Genomic DNA, 27,510 nt, shown 5'->3' on the forward strand with positions numbered 1-27,510 from the left:
GGGATAGTAACACTGTGTGCAATATGCAAATCGGAATGGCATTGGGCCAGAGACTATCCTCAGAATTTTCAAAATAAGAAGAAATCAGAAACTGGACAAGAAGAAAAAGTTTATATAGGAGAAGTTAGTAAAATAGAAGAAGAAGAGGTTGATGCAATTTTAGACACAAGGTGTGAGTCAACAGTTTGTGGGGAATTGTGACTAGCACGCATTGTTGTGGGTTTGAATCAGGGAGAGTTGAGGAGAATGAATGATACTAAGAAAGAGTCTAATAAAGTATTTAATTTCGGTGAGTCATCTTACAAGTCGAAACGGTTAATGGAAATATCGGTGAACCGGTGATATTGAAAAACAAAAAGTTTTATTTGAAGACAGAAATTCTGCAGGGTGATGTACCATGGTTAATAGGTAAGAACACCATGAGTAAAATGGGGATGACCATAAATTTAAAAGAGAATTATGTTAAAATACAAGTATTAGGGAAAATGAAGGTAAAGTTAAGAGAAGACAAACAGGGCCATTTACGAATACCAATTTTGAGGAGGAAGGTAGAAGAATTGTTATTGGAGGGTTGGAAGGGAAACAGTCTAAGGGAAATTAAAGGTACAATGATGAAGTTAATCTACAATTTGGCACGGAAGTGGAGATAAAATATGGAAGCTAACAGAAGAAGCACAGTGGAGTGATGGTTTGAGAGAAGGAAAAAGAGGAAATAAAAAAGTTACTAACAGACTTAATCGCAAGTTGTGAGGTATGTAAGAGATATAAAAGAAACCCAGCTAAACCAGTTGTGGGATTTTCTTGGAGTAAGACATTTAATGAAGTTGTAGCAATGGATGTGGAAGAGATAGAAGAGAGAAAGTTCTTGGTAATAGTAGATATGGCAACAAGGTATTGTCAAGCTTTTTGGATAAAAGACAAGAAACCAGAAACTATTATAAAGACACTTTTTGATGGGTGGTTTGCTATATTTGGGGCACCTTCTAAAATATTATCAGACAACGGGGGAGAATTTCAAAATGAAAAAGTAAGGAGGATGGCAGAAAGATGGAATATTAAAGTATTAGCCACAGCATCTGAATCTCCATGGAGCAATTGATTGTGTGAAAAGATGGTAGGCATAATCAAAGAAAGCTTAAGAAAGATGAAAGATGATGAGGAAGTGGAATGATCCATAGCATTAAGATGGGTAGTGAGTGCTAGGAACTGCTTAATAAATACTGGCAGTTTCTCCCCTAGCCAATTAATATTTGGGAAAAACCCTTCTTTGCCTAATTTAATGGGAGAAGAAAGTTTGAGTCCTGCAAGCAGAGAGAAAGGTATGGAAGAAAGTATAATAAGGGATACACTGAATGCAATGCATAAGGCCAAAGAAGTGTTTATCAAAAATGAGTCTTGTAATATAATAAAATAAGAATTGCTTTAAACAAAAATGTCAGAGAACATAAATTTGAAGAAGCAGTAGTGGGAGACTAGTTATTCTGTAAGAGATAAAATGAAAATGAATGGAGAGGACCTGCTCAGACATTGGGAGTATCAGGTAAAACAGTAGTGGTTAAACATGGGGACTCTCTAAGAGAAGTAGCAAGAATACATGTTACTAGGATTCAAAGACTATCACCAGAAAAAGAGAAGATACTTAAAATAGACAAAACACACACTGTGAAGGATGAATCACTTGCATCAAAGGAAGGGAATATAGATGGGCAGGAAGGAAAGGAGATGATAATTGGCTGGAGAAGGAATGCATATATAGAAGACACTATACAAAGAGATTTGGCAGAGGAAACACTGGGAGATGATAATTGGCTGGAGAAGGAATGCATATATAGAAGACACTACACAAAGAGATTTGGCAGAGGAAACACTGGAAGATGAAGGGGAAAGTGAGGTAACAGAAGAAAGTGAGGTAATAGAAGATGAGTTAACAGAAGAGATATCCAAATTCAGAAAGGGAAATAGAGTTAGAGCTATAACCAAAAATACAGGACAAGTAGAAGAGTGGACTATATTAACTCTTGCAGGAAAAAGATCAGGCAAATCTTGGGCTGATTCGTACAATGTAGAAGACTCACAGTCAGGTGACAAGGGATAGGTTAACTTAAGAGATTATAGTCATGTAGAAAAAATTGAAGATGAAGAAGAGGTTTTGCTAGGATTCGAAAATAGAAGTGTAATTGAAGCTAAAGAAAAAGAACTGCAAAGTTGGAGAGAAAACCAGGTATATGAGGAGGTAAATGACATTGGACAAAAAGCTATATCTACAAGATGGATAGTAACTGAAAAGGTAAAAAAAAGGGGGGGGAGAAAGGATATGTAAAGCAAGATTGGTAGCTAGAGGTTTTGAAGAAGAAATGGCTGGATGGGAAAAAGATGCTCCTACATGCAATGCCAAAATTTTAAAATTTTGTTTGACAGTAATAAAACTGAAAGATTGGAATTGTTATACGTTAGATGTAAAAACTGGGTACTTACAAGGTGATGAAATAAAACAAGAGGTATACTTAAAACCACCTCGTGAAGATGGTTGGAGTGGATTACGGAAATTGAAGAAAACTGTTTCTGGGCTCAAGGATGCAGCAAAGGCATGGTATTGTAAGGTGGTAAAAGTGGTGGAGGAGATTAAAGGCGAGAGGAGTAGATTAGAACCTAATATAGTCTTTTGGAGGAAAGACAACCAACTGAACGGTATTTTATGTACACATGTAGATGATTTTTGCTATGGAGAAACTGAAGGATTTTTAAAGGAAACAATTGGGAAATTGAAAGGGAAATTGCAAGTAGGAGACCAAGAAAGTAAAAGTTTTAAGTATATAGGAGTAACAGTAGAGCATAAGGAAAATGGAATTTGTCTTAATCAGTGGCAGTATATAAATTCTATAAGAGAACCAGAAGCCAGATGATTTACAAGTAATAGAGTATTAGGACAAAAGGAGTTAACAGAATACAGATCAATGGTAGGACAGTTGAATTGGGTATCACTACATACCATGCCACAAATATCATATGATGTTAGTGAATTAAGTAAAGCTTTTAAAGAAGGAAAGACTCAAGATATGAGAAAGCTGATTAAAATAGTGAGAAAAACTAAAAGCATAATGGGAGAAGTGATAATAAGTGAGTTAGAAGGAGAAAAGATTTATTGGGAAGCCCATGCAGATGCTTCATTCAGGAATATTGAAGATGGTCATACTCAATTAGGTTATGTGATATCATTGACAGATGGTATGAGGAGATGTCCCATATGGCAGAAATCCAGAAAATCCAGAAGAGTAGCAGAGTCCACCATTGAAGCAGAAGCTCTGAGTGTGGGGGAGGCCATAGAAGGATTGATATATTTCAAACATTTGTGGGAAGAGATAGTAGGAGGGAGAAAATTAGCAGCACTGGTGAAAACTGATAGTAAAACCCTAATGACTGCAATAAAGTCAAGTACTGGGGTAAGTAGTAAGAGATTAAAAATTGATATTGCAGCTAAGTGAGGTGAGATGGATAAAAGGAAAGCATCAAATGGCTGATGTATTGACCAAAGCTGGAGTTTCAGGGGAAAGCATTAGGAATTATGTAGAGGGTAAAGAATTGTAGAATAATGGAAATTAGAGGGGATTAGGATAAGAAAAGGCTGGAGGGGAGGGAGAAGGAGATAAGTGTGATTGTATGTTAGTTTTAGAAGTTAGTCATTATTTTATTTTTATTTTCTGCATCAGTAAAATGGTAAGGGCATTACAAAATGTATAAAAATAAACATTTAATTTTATAAGACGTTTTTATAGCAAAGCATTCTTTATGTTTAAAAAGTATGTTCTTGTTGTGACGTCATAGGAAGGAAATGGCGGGAGGGAAAAAATGTAAACAAACGCAGGCGGGAGTGTTGAACAAATGGTGGTAAGGTAGAGAGAGCTCTCTGAAGGTTAGGTCGATAAAAGTTGGGTTGTAAGTCTGCTTTGTAGATTTTGTTGTCATAAGCTGGATTGCATAGTGAAAGAAGAACAACATGAACAGGTGAGTGGATCGCATAATTAATCATTTTCAGACGGGTTAGGCTAGGAAAATTTTGTGTTCTTTTTCTGCAGGTCAGAGGCGATGTCCAGTACTATAGCCTGGGGAAAAAGGTGCGTACAGACTAGCTAACTCCTGCGTACTATCGTGAACGCCACTGTCAATACAAGAAAGTGCTCCTAAGAGATCCAAAGAGATTTCTTGAGGTTACAAGGAGCAATCTCTAAGCTTGCGCGCTAATGCGCCCACCGCCCAGTCTAGGAAGCCCATCACTTCGAAAACCTTACAAATATTCTTGAGAAGGTGCGTTAGTTCCGAAGCTGAAAACATAATTTTGATTGAGGAGAAAGCTGATCTCCTTGCCGAGTCGATAAGACCGGGGAAGTCTCCCTGAGAGAAGGCAGAGACTCCCAGGGCAGGAGCTTCTCCGGTTGCATAAAACCTGTAGCTCGATCAGGGCAACTTGGAAGGTGGGAAACAAAAAACTGCTTTGCCTTGTTCCCTCTTCTCAGAAAACCACCCTTCTACCTCATTCAGAGCTTTCTTCGCTGAAGAGGAGAGAACCAATTTCGGTATCTTTGAAGAACCAACTGAGGGGGTTTCCATGAAGAAAGTTGAAGCAGGAGAGGAGGAAGTAGCTGGTGAAAAGAAGCTTGGAAAAGTTGCTAGCAGGAACCTCAGCAAGGCAGAGTACGCCAACGAAGGCGTACCTTGATCTGGAACAACCTCTTCCTTAGAAGAAACAGAAGAAAGCGATAAGTCCACTGTCATCTGAGCTGTAGGAGGAGCCTACTGAAGCAAACTGCGAATATTAATCAGTTTTCTCTGAATCGGGTCAACTGAAGGAGGAACAATGTCCGAGATGACACTACCATGAAGTGGTGGAGGAGTGAGCACCAATGGGCGCTCGGGGGGCGCTGTAGAGACGGGAGCCAGTGACGAAACCTGATGGCGAACGGGTGCCAGTGGGTGCTCATCCGCAAACAGGAGCTTGGGCGCTTCGATGCTAGTTGCTGGCTGCTGATTGTAAAGATGAAGGTGCTGGGTGCCCAACTCCTGTTTAAGCGGTTCCTTTATTCGATGAAGAACGTCTACGAGCCACAAGGCGCTTCGGCGCCAATTTACGACCATTGTCAGAAGAAGCAAAAGGAAATTGTTCCAGGTTATCCCAGTGACTGCACGAGGGGTGTGCTGAATCCTTGACCTTCTTACAAGGAACAGGAGAAGAAACCTTCTTACAAGCAACAGGAGAAGAAATCTCAAAATCCACTGCACGCCTTTTCAGTGGGCGTGACTTGTCCACATAGCGCTGTGTGCGCCTGGGACTAAAATCTTTGGAGCTCGAGGGCATACAGCGAGCTCTCACTTGAAGGCCTTTCCAACAGCCTTTGGTTGCAGTCTGGGATTCATCAACAGACTGAACCGAGGGGGTGACTGCTCGGGGACAGACCCTACCGACCTCCCTTAGGCTACCGGTTTGGCTCCTCCCAGGTGCTGGGGAGTATGTCAGTGACCTTGGCCTAGGAGAATCAGCGGGCCGAACAGCCACCTCCTCCACTACCACTGCACTTGCACTGGCCGCCACAGGGCGCTCTGACTAACTCTTATCCATTAACACTTTCACTGATGACGCTAATTTAGCGATTGATTGTACAACTAACTCGAAGCGAGTGTCGATTTTTGACTCCAGACTGATGATGGGGTTGGGATCGGAAACATGAGAGCCAGGTAAAGGAGAGGGTTGCACAGGTGGAGGAGATGGAATAGGATCGGAAGAAATTACAGGTGCAATTGCATCCGACTTAGCGGATGAATCCCGACTAGCTAAGGCTTTACTAGAATCTCTAGCAATAGCTTTCCTCTTCCTATCTCTAGCTAGTTTCTTAAGATGTGAATCTAAAGTCTTCCACTTCTTTAAATCCCAGTCGCTACACTCCTCACAACGTAAATCCATGGAACATGTTTGTCCCCTACATTGAACACAAACAGTATGAGAGTCATAAGATTCTTTAGTCAGTCTAGTATTGCAGCCTTTGCTACAATACCTATAGTGTCTGACATCCCTGGAAAATTCTAGGACAAGTCCAAAAAATGGGCAAAAAGTCATAAACCAATGATCAAAACCCACCTAACACTATCTTAATTATGCTGAAAGGCTACAAAAATAAATACTTCACCAATCGAAGATAGAGCAAACAACCAGCAAAGCATAAATTTCAAAATTCTAGCGGCTGCCAACCACAGTCCTTCAACCACAGCCGGCAGAAACAAATTGAAGCTCTTTGCTATGTTGTACCACTTCTTACAGCCGAAAGTAGGCGGGGCATGTCGCCATAACCAAAACAAACTAGTGTGACCCGCAATTTCAAAATTTTAAGCTGCCGGTCAAAAGAAACTAATAGCTATGTACTTACTGGGTAAGTTAACTTATATAAAATTCAAAAATACCTCTGACTTTAGTCTGGAAGAGAGATAGAAAAATAGCAGGTAAATTTACTCCTTGTCAACCTCCAGTTATCAAGATCAATGGTAGTGAAATAGCAGATCCCCAGTTAGTGGCAAATGAGTTTGCTAATAATTTTGCTAATGTTGCAAAGAAATGACGCTGACAGACCCTATTCAGCTCAAAGAAGGATAATGGAATAGGTAGAAATTGATCTTAATACATCCAGGAGTGAACAATACAATGTACCTTTTACTATGAGAGAATTTGAATCAGCCTTAAGTAAATATAGTGAATCAGCTCCTGGACTGGTAGATATACAACATATTCAATGATTAAGCATACCCCCAAAAATACCAGATTTTTCATATTAAGCCTTACTAACTGAATTTTCCAAGAACATGTCATCACTAAGCTGTGGGAGATGTTAAAATCACTGCCACTCGCGAAATCAGGGAAAGACCCATTCAAGACAGAGAATTATCGTCCCATTGCACTGACATCATGTTTGTACAGGATCATGGGAAAAATGGTGAACACATACTTGATGTGGTACTTGGAATGTGGCAAATATCTGTCACCTGCTCAGTGTGGTTTTTGAGGTATGCATTCCACAACTGATGTGTTGGTTCAAAAGGAATCATCAGTATGTGAAGCTTTTGTTAACAGGTAGCATCACTTTACTGTTTCCTTTGATCCTCAGAATGTCTATGAAATAACATGGAGATACTATGGTATTCTGAGGGTTCTTTATGACTGTAACTTTAGAGGTAATTTGCCTCTTTCTATAAGGCTTTTTTGAAAAATAGGATATTTCAGGTTCAGGTTGGAGCAATGTCAGATGTGTTAGACCAAGAAGGAGTGCTACTAGGAATTGTTCCAAGTGTAACCTCGTTTGCCTTAGCAATCAATGGGGTATCCAAAACAATTCCCCCAAACATAACTTATACATACTCTCTCTGTTGATGACCTTTTGATATCTTTTGCAAAAACAAGGATGGCAGTAGCTAGATGTTGCCTTCAGCTCTGCATTGATAATATAGTGGAGTGGGCTAAGATGAATAGTTTTAGGTTTTCAGCAAGTAAAATGGTAATCATGCACTTTTGCTGCACAAGAGGATTCCATCCTGATAAAGATTTGTTCATATATAGACGGAGAATTTAGTGTGTTGGTGAAACATGGTTTCTTGGTTGATTTTTGATAGCAAGCTGTCTTGGACTCCACATCTGATGTACTGTATGTCAAGATAAAAATGCTTGAAAGTAATGAATGTCCTGAAAGTTCTGTCCCACATTTTGTGGGGAGCAGACCAAACTCAGATGTTGAGATTATACAAAGCTTTATTCTTTTTGAGATTATACAAAGCTTTATTCTTTTCAAAATCAACTTATGTGTGTGAAGTGTACGCCTCAGCAAATCCTTTTAGCCTTAAAATGCTTAATTCAATCTATCATGGAGGAGTAAGATTAAGTACAGGAGCACTTGAATCATCTCCCACTGAGAGCATCCTTGTAGATACCGCAAAGGTAGATACATACTGTACCGGGTTAACCCTTGGGGTCACTATCTAGGAAAGATCCATATATTTCAACTCTTTAAACCCACTGATTTTTGAGATACTGGAATGGCTGATTTTAGAGAAAAGAAGTGGTACAGAAGTGAATTTCTGATGGGTGCCTTCCCATGTTGGGGTTCTTGGGAATGAGCAAGCTGATCAATTTGCCAAGTTAGCAGTCACCTGCCCAGAACTCAGAAGACGCCAATTACCATATCAGGATGTATATCCTCTAGCAGATTAGATAATTAAAAAGCTTTGGCAGTCCCTTTGGGAGAATATCTTAATGAATAAAAAAATGTGCAGTATTGCATCATCAGTGTCTCCTTGATCATATCCTTATATGCCAAGGACACAAGAAACGATGATGTGCAGGCTAAGGATTGGACATACAAGACCCACCCATGGTTCTTGATGTTGGGTGAAAATCCCCCAATTTGTGATGATTGTATTGTGCCCTTCACTGTGAGACATTTGCTGGTTGAATGCCCCAGTCTTGGGAATCTAAAACACAGGTTCCTCCCTTGGGGATATGACAGATGGACATTTTATCTTTGCAACAACTCTCGGGGAGGATTATAATTTAGAGAAGTTATAAATCTTTGTTAGGGAGGTGGGCCTCCTCAACAAAATTCAGATCATATACATATACAGTATATGTACAGGTATTTCCCCAGTTACGATGGGGTTACGTTACAAAAACCCCATTGTTTCTTGAAAAAACGTAACTTGAAATTAGCCTAGCCTACACTAGGGTATACAGTACAATCTATACATATACGGTAGACTAGCCTACACTATACCCACAGCATACCATGGTTTTGTGACCATTAATGTATTTTTATACAGCAACTTTCTTATCAGTTCTTACCATACTATATATGAGGTAAAAATGTGTAGGCTTTCACCATGAAGGACCCCCAAAAGCCTCCCAAATCCCCTGAAGAAGTGCTATTGATGGATGAAGCACCTGAAGAAGGGGAAGAGGCACCCCCAGAGGAGATGCAACTCCTTTACTTTGCTGTGCAGTCATATCTTCATCATCAATCATTGGACTGCACAGCTAATTCATCATCATCTTCAATCAACAGTCACCACTATGATTTACGCAATCTTAAACTTCTCATTGTTTTGTATATTTTTTTTATGTGTATTCAAATATTGTACTTAGGTACAGTACTTAATGTACCAAAGTCACCCCTATCTACATTAAAAGAAAACGTTAAGGCTTGAATACTGTATGAAAGACAATGTGCGTGCCTGAATACGTATAACTTGATTAGTTTTCACCTTGGTAAGAGTATGGTAACAGTTGTAGGAGTGTTCACGCATAAGCCACATATTTTCAAGGGTACAGTAATTGTAAAATGACTTTGAAATGATAATAGTGTGTTTTAGGATGATAGTTTAAGGTCTACTTGGTTTGAACTGTTAAAATAGGCAGTTATAAGCAACTTATCGTGGGTGGTTGTGGTCCCTAACTGCTGCGAATACCGGGGGTTGACTGTATATTATACTAGTTTATCATTCAATCCCACGTGTCAATAGGGCCGTTAAAATTTTTTCCCAGAAAAATAATTTCATCATACATCTCATGTATCATTCGAATTGCATTTTTGATAGCACAGTCGCTTGTTTTGTCAAAAAGGAGTTAACCCCCATGGTGTGCCAGCGCTCCAAGGTGACTAGACTAGTATCAAAGAAATATCTTTTAGCCTAGTCTTGTAGCCAGGTACTGTGTCGTAATGAAAACACTATGACGTGATAGAGTATAATGGACTCAAGATAAGAGGACATTTTCTCTTATCTTCAGTGAAGCAGAACCCAGTTTTTCTATGTCAAAATCTGTTAAAGTTAAGTATATCTTAGTTTAACCAGACCACTGAGGTGATTAACAGCTCTCCTAGGGCTGGCCCGAAGGATTAGATTTATTTTTACGTGGCTAAGAACCAATTGGTTACCTAGCAACGTGACCTACAGCTTATTGTGGAATCCGAACCACATTATAGCGAGAAATTAATTTCTATCACCAGAAACAAATTCCTCTTGTTCTTCACTGGCCGGTCAAAATCTGTAAGAAGTGATTATTGCGCATGTGCGTCTGCCATCTTGTTTACAACCAGGCAGGCAAAAGACCAGCCTCCATTAACCTCTTCTAGACAAAGTAGTGCACATGACAATTCAGTGCTCCTCACAAAATTGCTTCAATTCCAAATTTTTTCATCAATGAGAATCATGGAAACTTCTAAACTTGAAAATTAAGTGCTTATTTTTAAGATCCAGTTAAAAACTGTTAGTTTAAACTGTGGAACAATTGTTTATTTTGTGTACATAAGCTGGAAACCAGACTTTGTTTTCCGAGCACATGGTCGGTGCCTTCTCACGATCTCTATTGTTTGTGAAAAGCGAAAAAATTGGAGATTTAATCATTCTCCTTAGAAGTTTTAACTAAAGAAATATTCCACAATTTATTATTAATTTAGATAATCCTTTCAGATAACAATGTCTACAATAGCCTAGTTGGTATCCTATTGCCATTCCCTTCCGCCCCTTCCTAGGGTTCCGGATAGGGAAAGATATGTACAGGTTCAAAGTCATGCCTTTTGGGCTAAACATTGCCCCAAGAATTTTTACAAAATTAGCAACAATAGCTGTCCGGGAACTCAGGAAAGAAGGAATACATCTAATAGCTTACCTAGACGACTGGTTAATCTGGGGGTCCACAAGAAAAGTGCTTGAAAAACCTAAGAGCAGTGGTCAAAAGACTCCAATCAAATGGTTTGATAATAAATTGGAAAAAATCCCGCCCCACACCCAACAGATGCTTTCAGTGGCTGGGACTGTGTTGGGATACTCTTCAGGGCCTGTTGTCTCTCCCCATCAAAACTCAGAACAGAATAAGGAAAACGTCAAAAGGTTCCTGGCACAGCCCAGAGTTTCCAGACGGCAATTAGAACGCATGATGGGTCTGCTGCAGTTTGCATCAGTAATAGATCCAATACTCAGACTGCAGTTGAAAAACGTGAACAAATTTTGGCTATTGCATGCAAGAAAAAAGATGTGAGACTGATCTTACCAAAAGAATCAGAAAGTTGGGGAGATACTTTGGCCTTGGACCTGGGAAGAATCTCTGGGCGAAACAGGTCACCCTGACTCCCCCATCTGTAAGTGTGACAATACACACAGATGCCTCACTGACAGGTTGGGGAGGACACAGTGAGGATCGTCAGGTGGCGGGGAGGTGGTCGACTACTCTGAGGAAGTGTCATATCAATTTCCTGGAACTGATGGCTGTCTTTTTGTCTCTCAAAAAACTCAAACCACCCGAAGAGACACACATTCTGTTGGTTCTAGACAACACGACTGTAATTTCCTGCATCAAGAGATTGGGATCATGTTCACCTCTTCTCAACATGGTAATGCTAGCCATCCTTCGGATGGCACAAGTAAAGAAGTGGCACATGTCTGCAATTCGCCTCACAAAGTCTTTCAACTTAATAGCAGACTCTCTATCAAGGAAAACGACAGCCTCAACAGTGTGGACCTTGGACAACCACGCTTTTCAGACAATAGCCAACATGCTTCCACAACCAGAAGTGGACCTGTTTGCCACACATGAGAATCACTAACTCCCAGTATATGTGTCTCCGAACTTGGACAAGCTAGCAATGGCAAGAGATGCCTTCCTACAAGACTGGAGCAAGTGGAGGACAATATATCTTTTTCCTCCACTGTCCCAGATACTGAAGGTTTTGAGCAAACTCCTAACCTTCAAAGGAACAGCTTACTTAATAGCCCAAATTGGCCAAATTGGCATTGGTTCCTGTAACTTCAACAACGGGCGAAAAGATCAATTCCACTAATGTCCGCTGTTCTGTCCCAGAAAGTAAGAGGGAAAATCGTTTACGCATCCCCTTTCTGAGCCGAGACCTTCACATATAGATTTTTTAAAAATATTATCTACCATGAAAACTACTCCCCCAACTAGGTACCTAGTGCAAAAATTACGGACATCATCTATCTGGCACTACCAGTCCATATGGAAGATATGCTTAGATTAAATCCATACTGAGAGCCCAGTCAAAATTTCTGTAGAAAAACTTAAATTTTCTGATATATCATTTTGAAGACAAACGTCTTCCGGGTACAACAATCATGGCATGCAAGGCAGCATTAACGGAACCCCTGCTTTATGGATTCGGGATTGACCCCAGCATAGAAGTTGTTACCTCACTTCTGTGGTCTTTTGCTCTACAAAGACCCGCTCCCAAGAGACTTCTAATTACTTGGTCCCTGAACAAGGTGCTTAGACTTCTATCTACCCCTCAATTCAGCAGACCCAGTACAACTCAATGCTACAAAAGGTGATCTCCTTGATTGCATTAGCATCAGCATCCTGTATTAATGAAATGGGCTCTATTAGAGGGGGATGATACATCACACAAACTGCTGATAATCAATTATTATTGTCCCCTGGCCCATCATTCCTGGCCAAGAATGAGGATCCTTTAAGAAAGAAATCAATTCTTATAAGAAAACTCAATTTAGCAGACAAAACATTATGCCCAGTTCAAGCACTTAAGGTCACTAGAGGTCACGGCATACATCCTAGAAGGTCCAACTTTCCTACACCCTAGCATGAATAAACCACTCTCTCTACAAGGGCTAAGAATAATTTTAGTTTCCCTTATTAAAAAGGCAAACCTACACTCCTTTCTTAGGAGTAAGTACGTTGTTGGCTTTCTTCAGAAATGTCTCTTTTGAAGAAGTCTCTGAAAGTACAGGGTGGGGCATCAGAGACAGTATTCTTAAGACATTACTGCCATGAGCTCGAAAAAATTCATCTACACTGCATATCAGTAGGTGGTATGGTTAGTCCTGACCCCAGAGGCTCTACAGCAAAAAACCAGCAGCCTTCCGTAACAAGTGAGTATGCTGACTATCGCTGGGGAAGGTGCAACAAGACTGCAACCACACCCAGCATACTTAGGTAAGTCACTACAGAAATTAACTTCACCCTAAAAATGCAAGTTCTTGTTTAGTTTCTTCTTACCAAAACCCCAAAAGGTTTTTTAGAATAAGGAATGGGATCGGGCTTGAAACCTGTGGCTTGACCTCAGACCAGAAATGGATTTTGTTTATTCTTTGGGTTTTTGGGAAAAAATTTTGAGAGCTTAAGCCTTTTGTCACCTGTCAATTTCTTTTGTAAAGCTTGAGGATGAAACAAGCGACTATGCTATCAAAACACAGGTTTTGATATAGGAAAAACCTATTTTTGGTAGTTGCTGTTGAGTCCTCAAAATCCTCCCATTTCCCTGACAAAAAGGCATGAGATTTGGGCAAGGGATCATCCTACATTGACCAGCAGATAGTAATGGAAGCTGGTCTTTTGCCTGCCTGGTCGTAAACAAGATGGCAGACACGCATGCGCAACAGTCACTTCTTACAGATTTTGGTGTAGGAAAACTGGGTTCAGCTTCGCTGAAGATAAGACAAAATGCCCTCTTATCTTTGAGTCCATTATAATCTATCACGTGTCATAGTGTTTTCATTACGACAAAATACACGGCTACAAGACCAGGCCAAAAGATATTTCTTTGATACTAATCTAGTCACCATGGAGCCCTGGCACACCATGGGGGTAACTCCTTGAGGATTCAATAGCGACCACCAAAAATAGGTTTTTCCTACGTCACAAGCTGTTTTTGATAGCCCAGATAACATTATGTTAACCTCTTTTCCTCAGTAATTCCATCTTCATAAATAAATGAAAGTAAAAAATAGTGATTTTTATGACAGATTCAGTTTTTTAGGTACTTGCTCTCACATCATTTAGCTTTATCTGCGACTACTTGGTGCGGGTTCAACAAGTATTAAAATGGAAACAATCATTAATGAATGCTCCCAATAGTTACTCCCCCACCCTTTGTAGGGTAGGGGTAGGACAATGATCATTTTGGTTGCTCACTCTACTCTTAATCTCTTAAGAGGGGAGGAGGGTGGGTTTCAATGATAGAAGATAAGTACCTAAAAAATTGATTTTATCATAAAAATCATTATTTTTGAGGTGAAACTTACCCTTCATCATCTAGCTGATTCCAACATTGTGTGCTGGAGGCGGGCAAGAGATTCCCTATATAAATTATCAGATATCATTATAAATATCCTCATTGCTGCTTACCTGATGAATATGATCCCATGGCAATTACTTGTCAGATGAGGATCATCATCAAACTAGGTCCAATATCTTAGGTGGAACGTGAACCCAAATGTGGCCACTGGTTGAAGCTGTGCAATGCAGAATGGCAATTCACTGTGCCTCATACCTGCAGAGCTGACAGGAGCTACAACCACAACTAAAGTATGTTCACTCAAGAGTTATCCCCTATCTAATTGAGTTGCTGTGGTGCCTCACACCCCCCAAAAAATACAAGCCCAAATTGAAAGAAAAGAGGTACTTAATCATCCAAGAACAAACAAAGCAAGGACAACTACAGTATACAAAATTATCTAAATAAATAGAGGAGTAAACTACTGTGTACAAACTCATTACATACAATTACTCTTTATCCAGGAAGGAGGTAGCTAAAGAGAACCCTTATCTGTTTGTGACATTATTTCCCCTACTGAAACCAGAGGTGCTAGCATACAGCAGCCTTCATACTTGATCTCTACATCCCTCAAGCACAGTAGCTGGAAGCAGATACAAGGCTGCACTTCCAGAGAGGTGTTGGTGAAAACTAATAGATATAGCCGCTGCTCTGATGCCATGTAGTTTCACCTTCAAAAGGGGACAAACCTCTGGAGAGACTGCATGGTGTGACTCCAGAATTAAGGACTTAATCAAGAAAGCCATGGCATTTTTAGGCATAGGAACCTCAGGCTTCCTGACCAAACAAAATAGGTTCCTAAACTGCTTCCTTACAGGTTTAAGACAGGATGTATAATATTCCGAGTCCAACAGGGCATAAACCCAGCTCTCCCTCCTCAGGAGTTAGAGTTTTTAGTGAAGGGATAAAGAAAACTCTAGGAAGAGCTTTGGCTTTAACATTGTTCTTGGCACAATAGGAAGCAAGAAAAGATAATTCAGCACCAGTATGAGAAAACCCTACTAATGATGATAGCGCTTGCAATTCACTTATTTTTTTGGCCGAAGCCAGGGCCAACAGAATGAGGTTTTTCAAAGAAAGAGCCTTGAGAAAAGCCTCTCACAGGGGCTCAAAAGGACGGCCTCTAAGGTGTCGTAAGACAATATCTAGGTTCCTAAAAGAGGTTTCTGAAGAACCTTCGGCATTTCCAGTTGAACAGAGCAAACAGCTCCACATAAGTCAACATACTTTGAAATATCCAATCCAGTATGCCTTAAACAGAAGCCAGCATGGATTTACAGCCATTGATGGAGGAAACAGACAAACCTTTAGCATATCTTAATCATAGAAACTGATTAAATTACCAATGCTGGTGCAAAGACACAAAATGTCTCTGGACTTGCACCATGAACTATATACCTCCCACTGTTTCTGATATAATATATTAATGGACTTTCTCCTTGTAGCGAGAATGGAGTCCCTAGACAACTTTGAAAAGCCTCTACCTCTGAGGAGCTTGTCGATAGTTTCCAAACGTGTTGATATTTCCGTGTAGCCTCCATCCATGTCTGTCGAAGGAGATTTGTCCAAAAGGGTAACTGTTTGGGAACTATCGCCATTTCTAGAAGGTCTGTGAACCAATGCCTCCTCAGCCACCAAGGCGTGATTAGAATCATGGTGGTCTTCTGGGATTCTCTCAACTTCTTGAACGCTTCCTTCAACAGCGGAAACGGAATGAAAGCATATATGAATAGGTTTGTCCAGTCTAAAGCCATAGTGTCTACTGCCCAGGCTTCAGGGTCCTGAACTGGTAAGACATACAACTGGAGACGATGATTCAACTTCGTTGGGAAGAGATTGATGGGAGGTTGGCTGAACTCTTTCCAAATTGCCTCGCACACAGTCAGGTTTAACATTCATTCATGGGAGAGTACCTGTCCTGGACAACTTAGCATGTCAGCCAAAACATTCAATCAACTGGTTACAAACTGGGGCATTAGGACAATGTTCCTCTCCTCCATCCAGAGGAGTAAATACATGGTAATGGCTACTAATGTTTCTGACTTTGTGCCCCCTTGTCTTCTTAGGTATGACAGAGACGTTGAGTTGTCAAAGAAGATAGAGATTACTTTGTTGGTCACTGCACTTTCCAGCTTCTGCAGCCCCTTCTGGATAGCCAACAACTCCTTGCACTTTATATGCAGATTTTTCTCGACCGCGGACCATACTCCAGAAGCGGCCTTATTCCCCATAACTATACGCCAGCCCTTGTCCGAGACATCTGAATACAGTGAGAGGTCTGGGCTCGGGGATTTTAGAGGCTTTCCTGCAAGCAGTATCTCTTCAGACGTCCACCAACGAAGGTAAGGGAACAGATCTGGGTTCCAGGGCAATAACTCGTGGATTAGCAGTGACTCTCTGTGCCAGTGCTGCCTCAAGTGCAACTGAAACGGTCTCATTTGTAGTCGGGCACCTGGGACTAACTTCTCCAGAGAAGACATGACCTACCAGAGATAGGCCAGCATTTGGCTGGCGTGCTTCCTGAGGAGGTAAATTTGCTTGCAATTGACAAGAGATTGTCTAATCATGCACGTTTAGGAAAATCCTTGAAAAGAACAGAATCTATCATCATGCCCAGGTAGGTCACTCTTTGAGATGGTTCCAGTGAAGACTTCATTACGTTTATCAGTAACCCTAGGGCTTTCACTAAACCTAGAACTAGCTCTCTTGCCCTCAGGCAATTCTCCCTGGACTTTGCAATGATACTCAAATTGTCCAGGTACAGAAGTATCTTTACTCCTAGTAAGTGAAGCCATTTCGCAAAGGGGGATAAGGCCCTGGTGAAAACATGAGGTGTGGAACTTAGTCCAAAACACGGAGCTTGAAATTAGTAAGTCTTTCCCCCAAAAGACAAAGCGTAGGAACTTTCTTGAATGTTGGTGAATGGGGACATGAAAGTATGCATCCTTCATGTCCACTGTAAACATCCATGCTTCTTTCTCCAAGGGGCCTAAGACCGTGGGGGCTAACTCCATGGAAAAATGGACATAGAGGTTGAGCTTGGATAAGTCCAAAACAGGCCTCCAACCTCCCGTTGCCTTAGGAACTAGGAAAAGCCTATTGTAAAAACCAGGAGAAGTAACCAGTATTTCCTCCATAGCTTCCTTCTCTAACAGAGAAGGGACTTCCTGACTCAAGACCCCTCTCTTCTCTGGGTTGCCTTGTAAGACCGAAAGGCTATGGGCTGGTTTGATAGAGGAAGCTAACTCCTGAAAATAATGCAATAGCCTTCCAAAAGTACTTTAGCTACCCAAGCGTCTACCGTAAGCATTCCCACCTTGAGCGAAGAGGCCTAACCTGTCCCCCACAGGTACTTGAGGGCTCAAGGAGCTATTCTTTATTAGACTTAGGGTTCTTGTTATAAGAGATAAACTTCCCTCCCCTTGCAGAACAGGATTTGGAACTTTGGAAAGGAGACCTAATAAAGAAGGTAGCATTGTCTGAAGGCCGTTTAAGAGAAGAGGATGACACGGGTGACTTCCTTTAGAAGCTTGGGACTGATAGATAAAAGACCTATTCTCTGTCTTCTAAGTCTCCGAGGCTATAGATGCAGAAAGTTTTCCTTCAATAATCCTCCCAAAAGGATGTGCTGAAAGTAAAGACTCTTTACTAAGGGGGGATTATTATTAACCAGTAGAGAGCAAAGCTGCTCTCTGCGAACTTTAAGGTTGCTCACGACATGGGATAGCTCCCCTATCACATCATGAAACGCCTTGTCTAGGGAAGCAAAAAATCCTAAGGTCTTAACAAAAGGATCCATGGCAAAAGGAGGAAGAAGCTCACCAAACCCCTTCAAACACTGTTCAACTGTGTTCAGTACAATTTCACTGAAGGACATTTCTTCAATAGCGTTAGTCAAACTCTTATACTTATCCTTAGCCTCTGGAATAGCGAAATGCAACCTGCCTGACTTAATAGCACCTTCCTTAGTTGAAAAAATCATGGACAAAAAACACCGTCAGATCAGGAGAAAAGGGGAGAAATTCCCCTCTCTGATACACTAATGACTTCCTAGCATGAAGGAAAGGACACAAAAGAGAGGATCCTTTAGAGGAGATATTCTTAGGCAAAGCCTTAGCAATAGTCAAATCTCCCATGTACAGAATCTGAGACCTTAAAGGAAGGGAGAGGAGAATAATCAGACCCAACCTGGAAGCACTTAGAGAGTGAGCAGTATTAGAATGCTCCACTGAAAAGAACTGAGGATATCTGTCCAAACACAACTGAACCAATTCCTTAAAACCTGAAGTGACCGATTCTAAGTGTTCCTCCTTATTCGAGGGTAATGTAGAAGAAGGAGAACGTTGAGAGGAAGAGCTGGACCTAAACAAGTCTTCCTCATCTAAGACTACTGAAGAAGCCTCAGAAACAGATGTCTTGTAGGACCCGGCACTAGAATTCTACTAATCCACTCTGGTAAATACTTGAACTGAGAAAATCTGGCTGACACAGGAGGGCGAGAACCCTTTAACCACGGTGATTTACCTTCCAACACAGGAGAAGCGTGACGTGCTCCCTCAATGCCACTAAGAACTCGTTTGCTTGCACTTATCTCATCACTCCTCTTACTATTCAAAGACTCACATGTCATAGGCACTAACTGGGCCCCAACGAAACTCTATGGCCTACTTTCTTTTTAGGATTCGCCAACCCTTCCCCCAGACTCACTGAGGCGGTGTGCGGCCTGGCTGAGGCAGTGAGTGGACTCAATAAAACTTCCCATGGCCTAGATTACGCCTGGCGCGGACTCGACACTTCCCATGGCCTCAAATATCGGACACACTTAAGTCTTAGCTTCAGAAAGACAGCCCATAAAAGCCGCAAAAGCCTCGGAAGTGGACATACCTGCAGCCTTGAAGAAATCAAAACTCAGACAATTATCAACAGAAAAGGAGTCTAGGCACGTATGCTTACTACCCGAATGCCTAACTAATGACTTCTGACTCCTTGAGGCAGCTGAAGGCACAGCGGCATCATTCACCACCAAACACTATCGGTCACCTGGTTCCAACCAATTGCTATAATAACCTTGGGAAAAAATATTCAAAAGCAAAGGCCTAGACCTTTTTACCCTACCATGAATGAATGTCTTTAGGCAAGTGCAATTTGCATTTGTCCACCAAGGACCAAGAAGCAAAGGCAGGAGACAGAGGGCACAGTCCATGAACAACCTGGGATGCCAGTCCTCGTTTGGGAACCCCGGTACTACCAGGCCTGTTGGCAGGAGGAGCTGATGGGACAGACAAGGTTGCGTCCACGGAGTTGCCAATTGAACGAGGGGACACTGTCCCTGCCAATGTACTAGATGCATTAGATGCAAAAGATTCAAACTTGTTATATAAAAATTCAATCTTAGATTTCACCAATTCAGTATCAGACTGCATTGAATCTAACCTATTACCCTGAGCTGACTTTGTGGGTGTGGAAGGATGTGAGTCTATTAGAGAAGGAGAATCAATAGACCTATCTATCTCTTGATCAGAAGTTAACCCCTAATGGACGGGAATCCTCATATGTGTATCTGTAACAGGTTTTGGGTGATGGACAGGAATCCTCATGTGAGTATTGACAACATGTGCCATACGATTTGGCTGTATCGATCGGGAAAGAGTTTCCATCACTTCAATGGCCCATAAATGAATGGTGGCAACTTTAGACTCGTCTCAGCTCAGAAAGTGGGCATCTCAGGGTAATCAGTACTGTTCTTGACTTGAAGGGATTGCTGTTGGTTTTAGTTCTTATCTTTTATGATATGATGTCTGTTATAATTGTAATTTTGCAAAGAAAAGTGCAAAGAAATATTAGAAAAATCATGCATACCTCCAAAAAAGCTACTACATCTCCCAAACTCAATAAATTTACATAAATATTTTACAACAATTATACTACTCAGAATTTATTACTGATCTTAGTTCTTATCTGCTACAATATTGTGCGAGCTGTAATTATAATTTTACAAAATAAAATAAATTATTAGAAAAAATATGTACAACTTGGTAAAATTCACGAGTGTTTTGTAAAAGAGGCCCAAATATAGTAACTTTCAACTTCCCGTGGAAGGTAGGGAAAATTTTTTCAAATTTTTTTTCTTGCACCATATGCATTCATATATCTTCCGCTTTCCACTGATGTGTTTTTTTCTTAAATTGGCCAACCTTAAATAACAACATTGCACAGAAACGACAAGAAAATCCAGAATTGAGCAGTCAATTAAAAAAATATATAAGTTGGAGATACACACAGGAACTGACTAACCCTCTAGGCACCAGCAGTTATTAACACTACTTTACAGAAAAACAAAAAAAATTTAATGAAACGAATTGTCAATCATTGCAAGAAAGTGAACTGAAAAAAAGTAAATGAAGAAAACCTGCTCCCAAAGCCAAAACAAACCAGAGGAGCTCAATGTAGTACTGAATAACTGAATTGTGAAATTTAAGCTATAAAGCCTAGCAGGGGCACTTCCAGCCATTCATTACTTAAGACAGTGAAAAGAGGGAGTGAATGGTTGAATAGCAAGATAAAAAGATACAAAAAATAAATAAAATGAAGTATGAGGACATAAAGGTGAAACTGGGAGAGGCTGGATAGCAAGATAGAAAAAAGGAAGCAGGAATGGATATAAAGTAAAGGCTACAAAGTGGGTGTAGCTTGGGCCCAAGGGACACTGAAAACAACCCTCAATAATGCATAAATTTACTGCATGAGGTGAACTGATATTTCTAAACCCTATGAGGTCTATGTAGTGTTGACAATGCAGACACACTCTGAGCAACAAGAGGGATGTTACTACCTACTGATGAGCTGAAGGCACACATGCCCAAACAGTCACCTTAGCTATTATCCTTCTGCCTACACAACACAGGGACATTAATGTGTCTGGGGACATTTGGACCATGTTAGAGCTCTACATGACTGATGAGTTTGTCATGAAATAAATTTACTCTGAAAGAAACAAACAAATTAAAAACTAAACCTTTCTTTCATAAATTTTTTTTCAACATAAAAAACCATGTAAATAATATTCAAGTTAAAACTGAAATAACAGACAATTCTATACCACTATGTAAAAATTTCACTGCTACATCTATAAGCAATGAACACACTGGTTAACATTAACAGACGTTCAGATCTATCCTTAAAAACCATATCTACAATAATTTAATTATTATTCGTTTCTGGTAAAACAATTATTTGTCACGACATAACTGAATTCTGTAAGGATAATTTTCTTCAATTCTGTATCAAATGCTGTACTTCAGTTTCACTTATGAAGTGATATTTGACATAAAAAATGGAAATTAAGAGACAATTTCTAAAAAAAAAAAATGGAAGCTAAGAGTATATTTCTAGTTAAGTACTTAGATTACTGTGTCTGAACTCTGTAAATACTGTAATACATATGGTGTGACCTGTGCAACAGTATGTGCAAAATTAGATTTCATGTAGTGTTACTTCAGGCCCATCTGCACTATTTTCTTGCTCTTAGTCTATTCCCATCCCACTGACAAAAAATGTTTAACTTGTCTTGCCCCAATTTTCACCCTTCATTTTAAAACAACTATTTTAATGGGCACTACGAAAGTCTATGAATGTGAACCAGCGGCCTGGGTAAATTACTTTAAAATGTAGAATACTAGACACGTAATTCAGTTTAACACCAAACTTTAATGCTTGTAAAAAAAAAAAACTTACCTCAGCCTCATTCCCATCATAAGAATTTCTTCTACTGTCTCTAACTGATCTTGTTACATATGCAGGAGTTTTCTTCTGTTTTTTTCTGGTTTTCCGCTCGGGTTCTTGCTGTGGCTCTTCTGGAACTCTTACTGGCTCTGGTTTTTTGCGACTCTCTTCATCATATATCTGTAATTCAAGCACCCCTAGTATCTTTCTTCTTTCTAATGACTGTATAAGGATAGCGTTTTCTTGCCGGCGAACAATTACTCTGCGACTCCACTTGATGTTTGGATCTCTCTGCCAGTTGCCAGTTGACTGCCTTACACCTTCAACATCCCCAACCCTTCGAGCACCAACACGACCTATTAGGAAACAAAAAACAATAAAACTAAGGAAAAAGTCTCTTAATAAAATTATTCAGGAAAATCTAGACCTAACCTCCTGAAGCTAAATAAATGGGCTATTATTTTTCCTTGGGATTCAAACAGCCACATTTGTACATTAGTGTCCACTATATATTCACATGACTAGGAATATAATTATGCACCTGCTGTGTGGGTGAAGAAAACATGATCTATATTTTACAATGGAAAGTGAAATTTTTTATTCATTATTTTTTATATTTCCACCTGAAATCCTGCTTCAAGCAGTCTGTTTCCTATTATAAATAATGGTCATCTCTTTTGAAGATCTTCTACAGTAGTGGTACAGAATAAAGAAACACAGGAAGGAGTGTTAATCTTTACTGCTTCTCATGATGAGAAAAATGGCTAATAAATTAGCTCAGTGGTCTAATTAAACTACTTACTGTATCTTCCACCATCAAAGACCCTCCAACCTCACTGATGCAGCCCAATTTTGAAAAGCAAAATTTTGGAAAAAAAAAAAAAAATTAACATAAAAAGGAGGTCACAATCACAACTTGATGGCTTTATTTTTGTTGGTGTAATACAAGCATATGACTGTCTCAATTCATTGAAGTACCATGCTTCAGATGCTATAGCATACTGATTGTTGTAGTTTTTTCAGTTCATTTATTTAAAAAATAATTTTAGATTTTTTCATGTTTACTGATTTTAATATTTAAAAAGCTTTTCTGAAGCTGACATAGCAACAAACAGAAAAACTTGAACAGATTATGAAGTAACGTACCAGCTATGTTTCAAATGAAATTTCTTTGTCAAGTAGCCCAGTGTGTCTGCCCAACTTGGTTTCTTGCAGATAAATAATGCCTGGACTGTAGTCACCAAGGATAACCTAAACCTCTATAATTCAAGCATTTAAACCACCAAAGTTCCACTAGAGGATATTGGCCATCTTTATTGGAGCTGGATTTATTTTGAAGACTTATCAATCCTTCAATTCTTGGACAGGATTTTTTCCCTTGACCCGAAGAATAAAGTTTCCCTTTTGAAGTTTTTTCTTTCATATACCACTAAAAAGTGGGAAGGCACTGTGCTTTCATTTTCCTGGTCGTACTTTAAATTCTATTAATTCATCACTTGGTTTTTCACTATTATTTCTATATTCTTGAACATCAGTTTTTAGTCTGCATGCCTGGCATGTTTGAATACTTATCTCATGGTCATCCATGAAACTATATCTCCTCGTCATGGTTTCTGCCTCATCTAAAATGGAGAAACAATTTGAAATCTTACTCTAAAGAGTAGTGAGATCTGAGGTAGCTTGTCTTGCATACTCCTGGTTTATTTTTTTTTCTGGACAGATGAAGAAAGTTTATCTGGGGTGCAGATGACCCTGTACCTTGCTTCAGTTTCTTCACATGCTGTGGGCTGCCCATCATCCATGTCAGTGAATGGATCACGCTGAAATTGCTATCAACTGGTGACTTTTTAGACGGGATCATTAAAATTCACTTTTGAAAATGAGAGGGGGACAGAGCATTTGAAGAGCTAGTTACATGAACAGAAGAGTGTGTCTAATGAAAAACCTTGGGGACTCTTCTTTTGTGTAACAGAAGCAAAGTTGAAGCCAAGACTTTTATTGGCACCCATGAATTTTCATTTCACACTTTCAATGCTGATGCATTCAGCATGCACTGCCTCAAAGAATTCCTGTTCAAACCTGCAACTGGAGACAACCATAAAATAGAAAGAATTCCACAGATGTACCCCATGCTGATCATTGACATTTCAGGTAAGCCCATCTATACTTAGCACTGAATTCACCTCATAATAAAATATAACAGCAAGTTTAGAGAGTGTGCTAACTGCACTGCTTTAACCAGCAAAAAAAATAGTTACTGCTATTGGGACTATGATACACTGCAAACAGGTCATAATACTTGTCAGAAACTTTCTATTAAAATTTTGTGGTAGTCATGATTCCAATTTCTTGTGCAATAAGCATGAATTCCTGCTCTGCCTGCCTAATCCATTTGCAGTATTTTAGTAAAATATATAACAAATTCAAAAGTAAATTGTATTTTTCCAAGCATATGAACCTAGTCTTTCACTGATGAAGTTGCTTGTACTTGGTGGACTTCAGCTGTCACTGAATCAACTAGAAAAAACAAAATCCTATTGAGTAGGCCTATAGTCACTTGTGACCTAAGTCAGCCTCAGTCATCTATTGTGTGAACCAGCCCATCCGCAGCTATGCTCTACTCCATAGTTGAGAGAGATCAGAACTACACAGTGCAGTAAGAAGTAATTGATTGTATGTTAGTTTTATAAGTTAGTCATTATTTTATTTTCTGCATTGATGAAGTGTATGGGTATTACAGAATGTATAAAAAGAAAGCACATGTTTAATTTTATAAGATGTTTTTATAGCATAGCATTCCTTATGTTTAAAGAGTATGTTATTGTTGTGACATCATAGGAATTGACATCACAGGACGAAAATGGCGGGAGGGAGAAAAATGTAAACAAACAAGAGGCGGTAGTGTTGAAAGCATGGTGGAAAGAGGTAGAGAGAGCTCTCTGAAAAGTTAGGTCGATAATGGTTGGGTTGTAAGTCTGTTTGTGGTTTTTGTTGTCGTAAGCTGGATTGCATAGAGTAAAAAGAACAACGTGAACAGGTGAGTGGATCACATAATTGAATAATTTAAGGATAGGTTAGGCTAGCAAAATTTTCAAGTGGTAGCAGAGCGTGGTTCGTTAAAAATGGACGGATCTGATGGTAGACTTTGGGAGATGAAATGGAGAAGAGACTGTCCGAGATTTAGCGGGGCACAGGGCGATTATAAAGGATGGAGAGGACAAGTCGAAGATTGGCTTGTGGTGTGTGGAGAAGAAGTGAAATATCCGGGGATAGAGATAAGGATGAGCTTAAAAGGGAAAGCTTTATAAGTAACAGAAGGAATAGATAGAGATGAACTTAAGGATAGCGAGGGGTCAAAGATAATCCTGTCCAAACTAGATGAAGTGTATCTAAAAGATACGCTAATGGAAAATTACAGTAAAATGAAAAACTATTTTAAAATAGAAAGAGAATCTAGTGAAAAGATGAGAGATTTTATAATTAGGTATGAAAAGGCAGAGTCAGAGTGTAGTAGGGCACTAGGGAAAAGCATGCTTGAAGGGGAAGCAAAAGGTTTTCATGTACTAGAACAATCGAATCTCACAGAAGATCAAAAACAAATGGTATTAGCAGCTTGTGGTCAAGAAAAGTTGGAATATAAAACAGTGTCACAAATAATGAAAAGAATATTTGAGGATCAGGGAATAGAGAGGAGGGGGAATGGTTAGGATCAGAAGGTTGTGAGAATTTTGGGAAAGGGTGGAAAACCAAAGATATCGGGGAAAGGTGAATCGAGGTAGAGGTGGAAGAAATCCTTTAAATAGAGAAGGGAAAGTAACACTCTGTGCTATATGCAAATCTGAATGGCATTGGGCCAGAGATTGTCCTCAGAATTTTCAGAATAAGAAGAAATCAGAAACTGGACAAGAAGAAAAAGTTTATAGGAAAAGTTAGCAAAATAGAAGAAGAATCTTGGGAAGAGGTTGATGCAATTTTAGACACAGGATGTAAGTCAACAGTTTGTGGGGAATTGTGACTAGCACGCATTGTTGTGGGTTTGAATCAGGAAGAATTGAGGAGAATGAATGATACTAAGAAAGAGTCTAATACAGTATTTAATTTCGGTGAGTCATCATACAAGTCGAAAGGAGTAATGGAAATACGGTGATATTGAAAAACAAAAGTTTTATTTGAAGACAGAAATTTTGCAGGGTGATGTACCATGGTTAATAGGTAAGAAAACCATGAGTAAAATGGGGATGACCATAAATTTAAAAGAGAATTGTGTTAAAATAGAAGTATTAGGGAAATGAAGGTAAAGTTACGAGAAGACAAACAGGGCCATTTAAGAATACCAATTTTGAGGAGGAAGGTAGAAGAAGAATTATTATTGGAGGGTGGAAGGGAAAGAGCCTAAGGGAAATTAAAGGTACAATGATGAAGTTACATCTACAATTTGGCCACGGAAGTGGAGATAAAATGTGGAAGCTAACAGAAGAAGCACAGTGGAGTGACGGTTTGGGAGAGAAGGAAAAAGAGGAAATAAAAAAGTTACTGACTGACTTAATCGCAAGTTGTGAAGTATGTAAAAGATATAAAAGAAACCCAGCTAAACCAGTAGTGAGATTTTCTTGGAGTAAGACATTCAATGAAGTTGTAGCAATGGATGTGGGAGAGATAGAAGAGAGAAAGTTCTTGGTAATGGTAGATATGGCAACAAGGTATTGTCAGGCTTTTGGATAAAAGACAAGAAACCAGAAACTATTATAAAGACTCTTTTTGATGGGTGGTTTGCGATATTTGGGGCACCTTCTAAAATATTATCAGACAACGGGGAGAATTTCAAAATGAAAAAGTAAGGAGGATGGCAGAAAGATGGAATATTAAAGTATTAGCCACAGTATCAGAATCTCCATGGAGCAATGGATTGTGTGAAAAGACAGTAGGCATAATCAAAGAAAGCTTAAGAAAGATGAAAGATGATGAGGAAGTGGATGGGTCCATAGCATTAAGATGGGTAGTGAGTGCCAGGAACTGCTTAATAAATAATGGTGGTTTCTCCCTAACCAATTAGTATTTGGGAAAAATCCTTCCTTGCCTAATTTAATGGGAGAAGAAAGTTCAAGTCCTGCAAGCAGAGAGAAAGGTATGGAAGAAAGCATAGTAAGGGATACACTGAATGCAATGCATAAGGCCAGAGAAGTGTTTATCAAAAATGAGTCTTGTAATAAAATAAGAATTGCTCTAAACAAAAATGTCAGAGAACATAAATTTGAAGAAGCAGTAGTGGGAGACGAGGTATTCTATAAGAGAGAAAATGAAAATGAATGGAGAGGACCTGGTCAGGTAGTGGGAGTATCAGGTAAAACAGTAGTGGTTAAACATGGGGATTCTCTAAGAGAAGTAGCGAGAATACATGTTACTAGGATTCAAAGACTATCACCAGAAAAGGAGAAGATACTTAAAGTAGACAAAACACACACTGTGAAAGATGAATCACTTGCATCAAAGGAAGGGAATATAAATGAGCAGGAAGGAAAGATGATAATTGGCTGGAGAAGGAATGCTGATATAGAAGAGACTATAGAAAGAGATTTGGCAGAGGAAACACTGGAAGATGAAGGGGAAAGTGAGGTAACAGAAGAAAGTGAGTTAATAGAAGAGATACCCAAATTCAGAAAGGGAAATAGAGTTAGAGCTA

General features: G+C 39.6%; 1 protein-coding gene across 4 annotated transcripts in view; it reads right to left on the reverse strand.

The window, feature by feature from the left end:
* Positions 1-27,510, reverse strand: part of BRWD3 (bromodomain and WD repeat-containing protein) — a 234,317-nt gene that overhangs the window by 135,385 nt on the left and 71,422 nt on the right. For all 4 annotated transcript variants that reach the window (XM_067133568.1, XM_067133553.1, XM_067133545.1 and 1 more), the window contains exon 15: positions 21,843-22,186. In XM_067133568.1, coding sequence (XP_066989669.1) covers positions 21,843-22,186 — 344 coding nt within the window. The remainder of the gene's footprint in view (positions 1-21,842; positions 22,187-27,510) is intronic.

The sequence above is a fragment of the Macrobrachium rosenbergii genome, chromosome 3 (assembly GCF_040412425.1).
Source record: "Macrobrachium rosenbergii isolate ZJJX-2024 chromosome 3, ASM4041242v1, whole genome shotgun sequence".
Classification (NCBI taxonomy): domain Eukaryota; kingdom Metazoa; phylum Arthropoda; class Malacostraca; order Decapoda; family Palaemonidae; genus Macrobrachium; species Macrobrachium rosenbergii.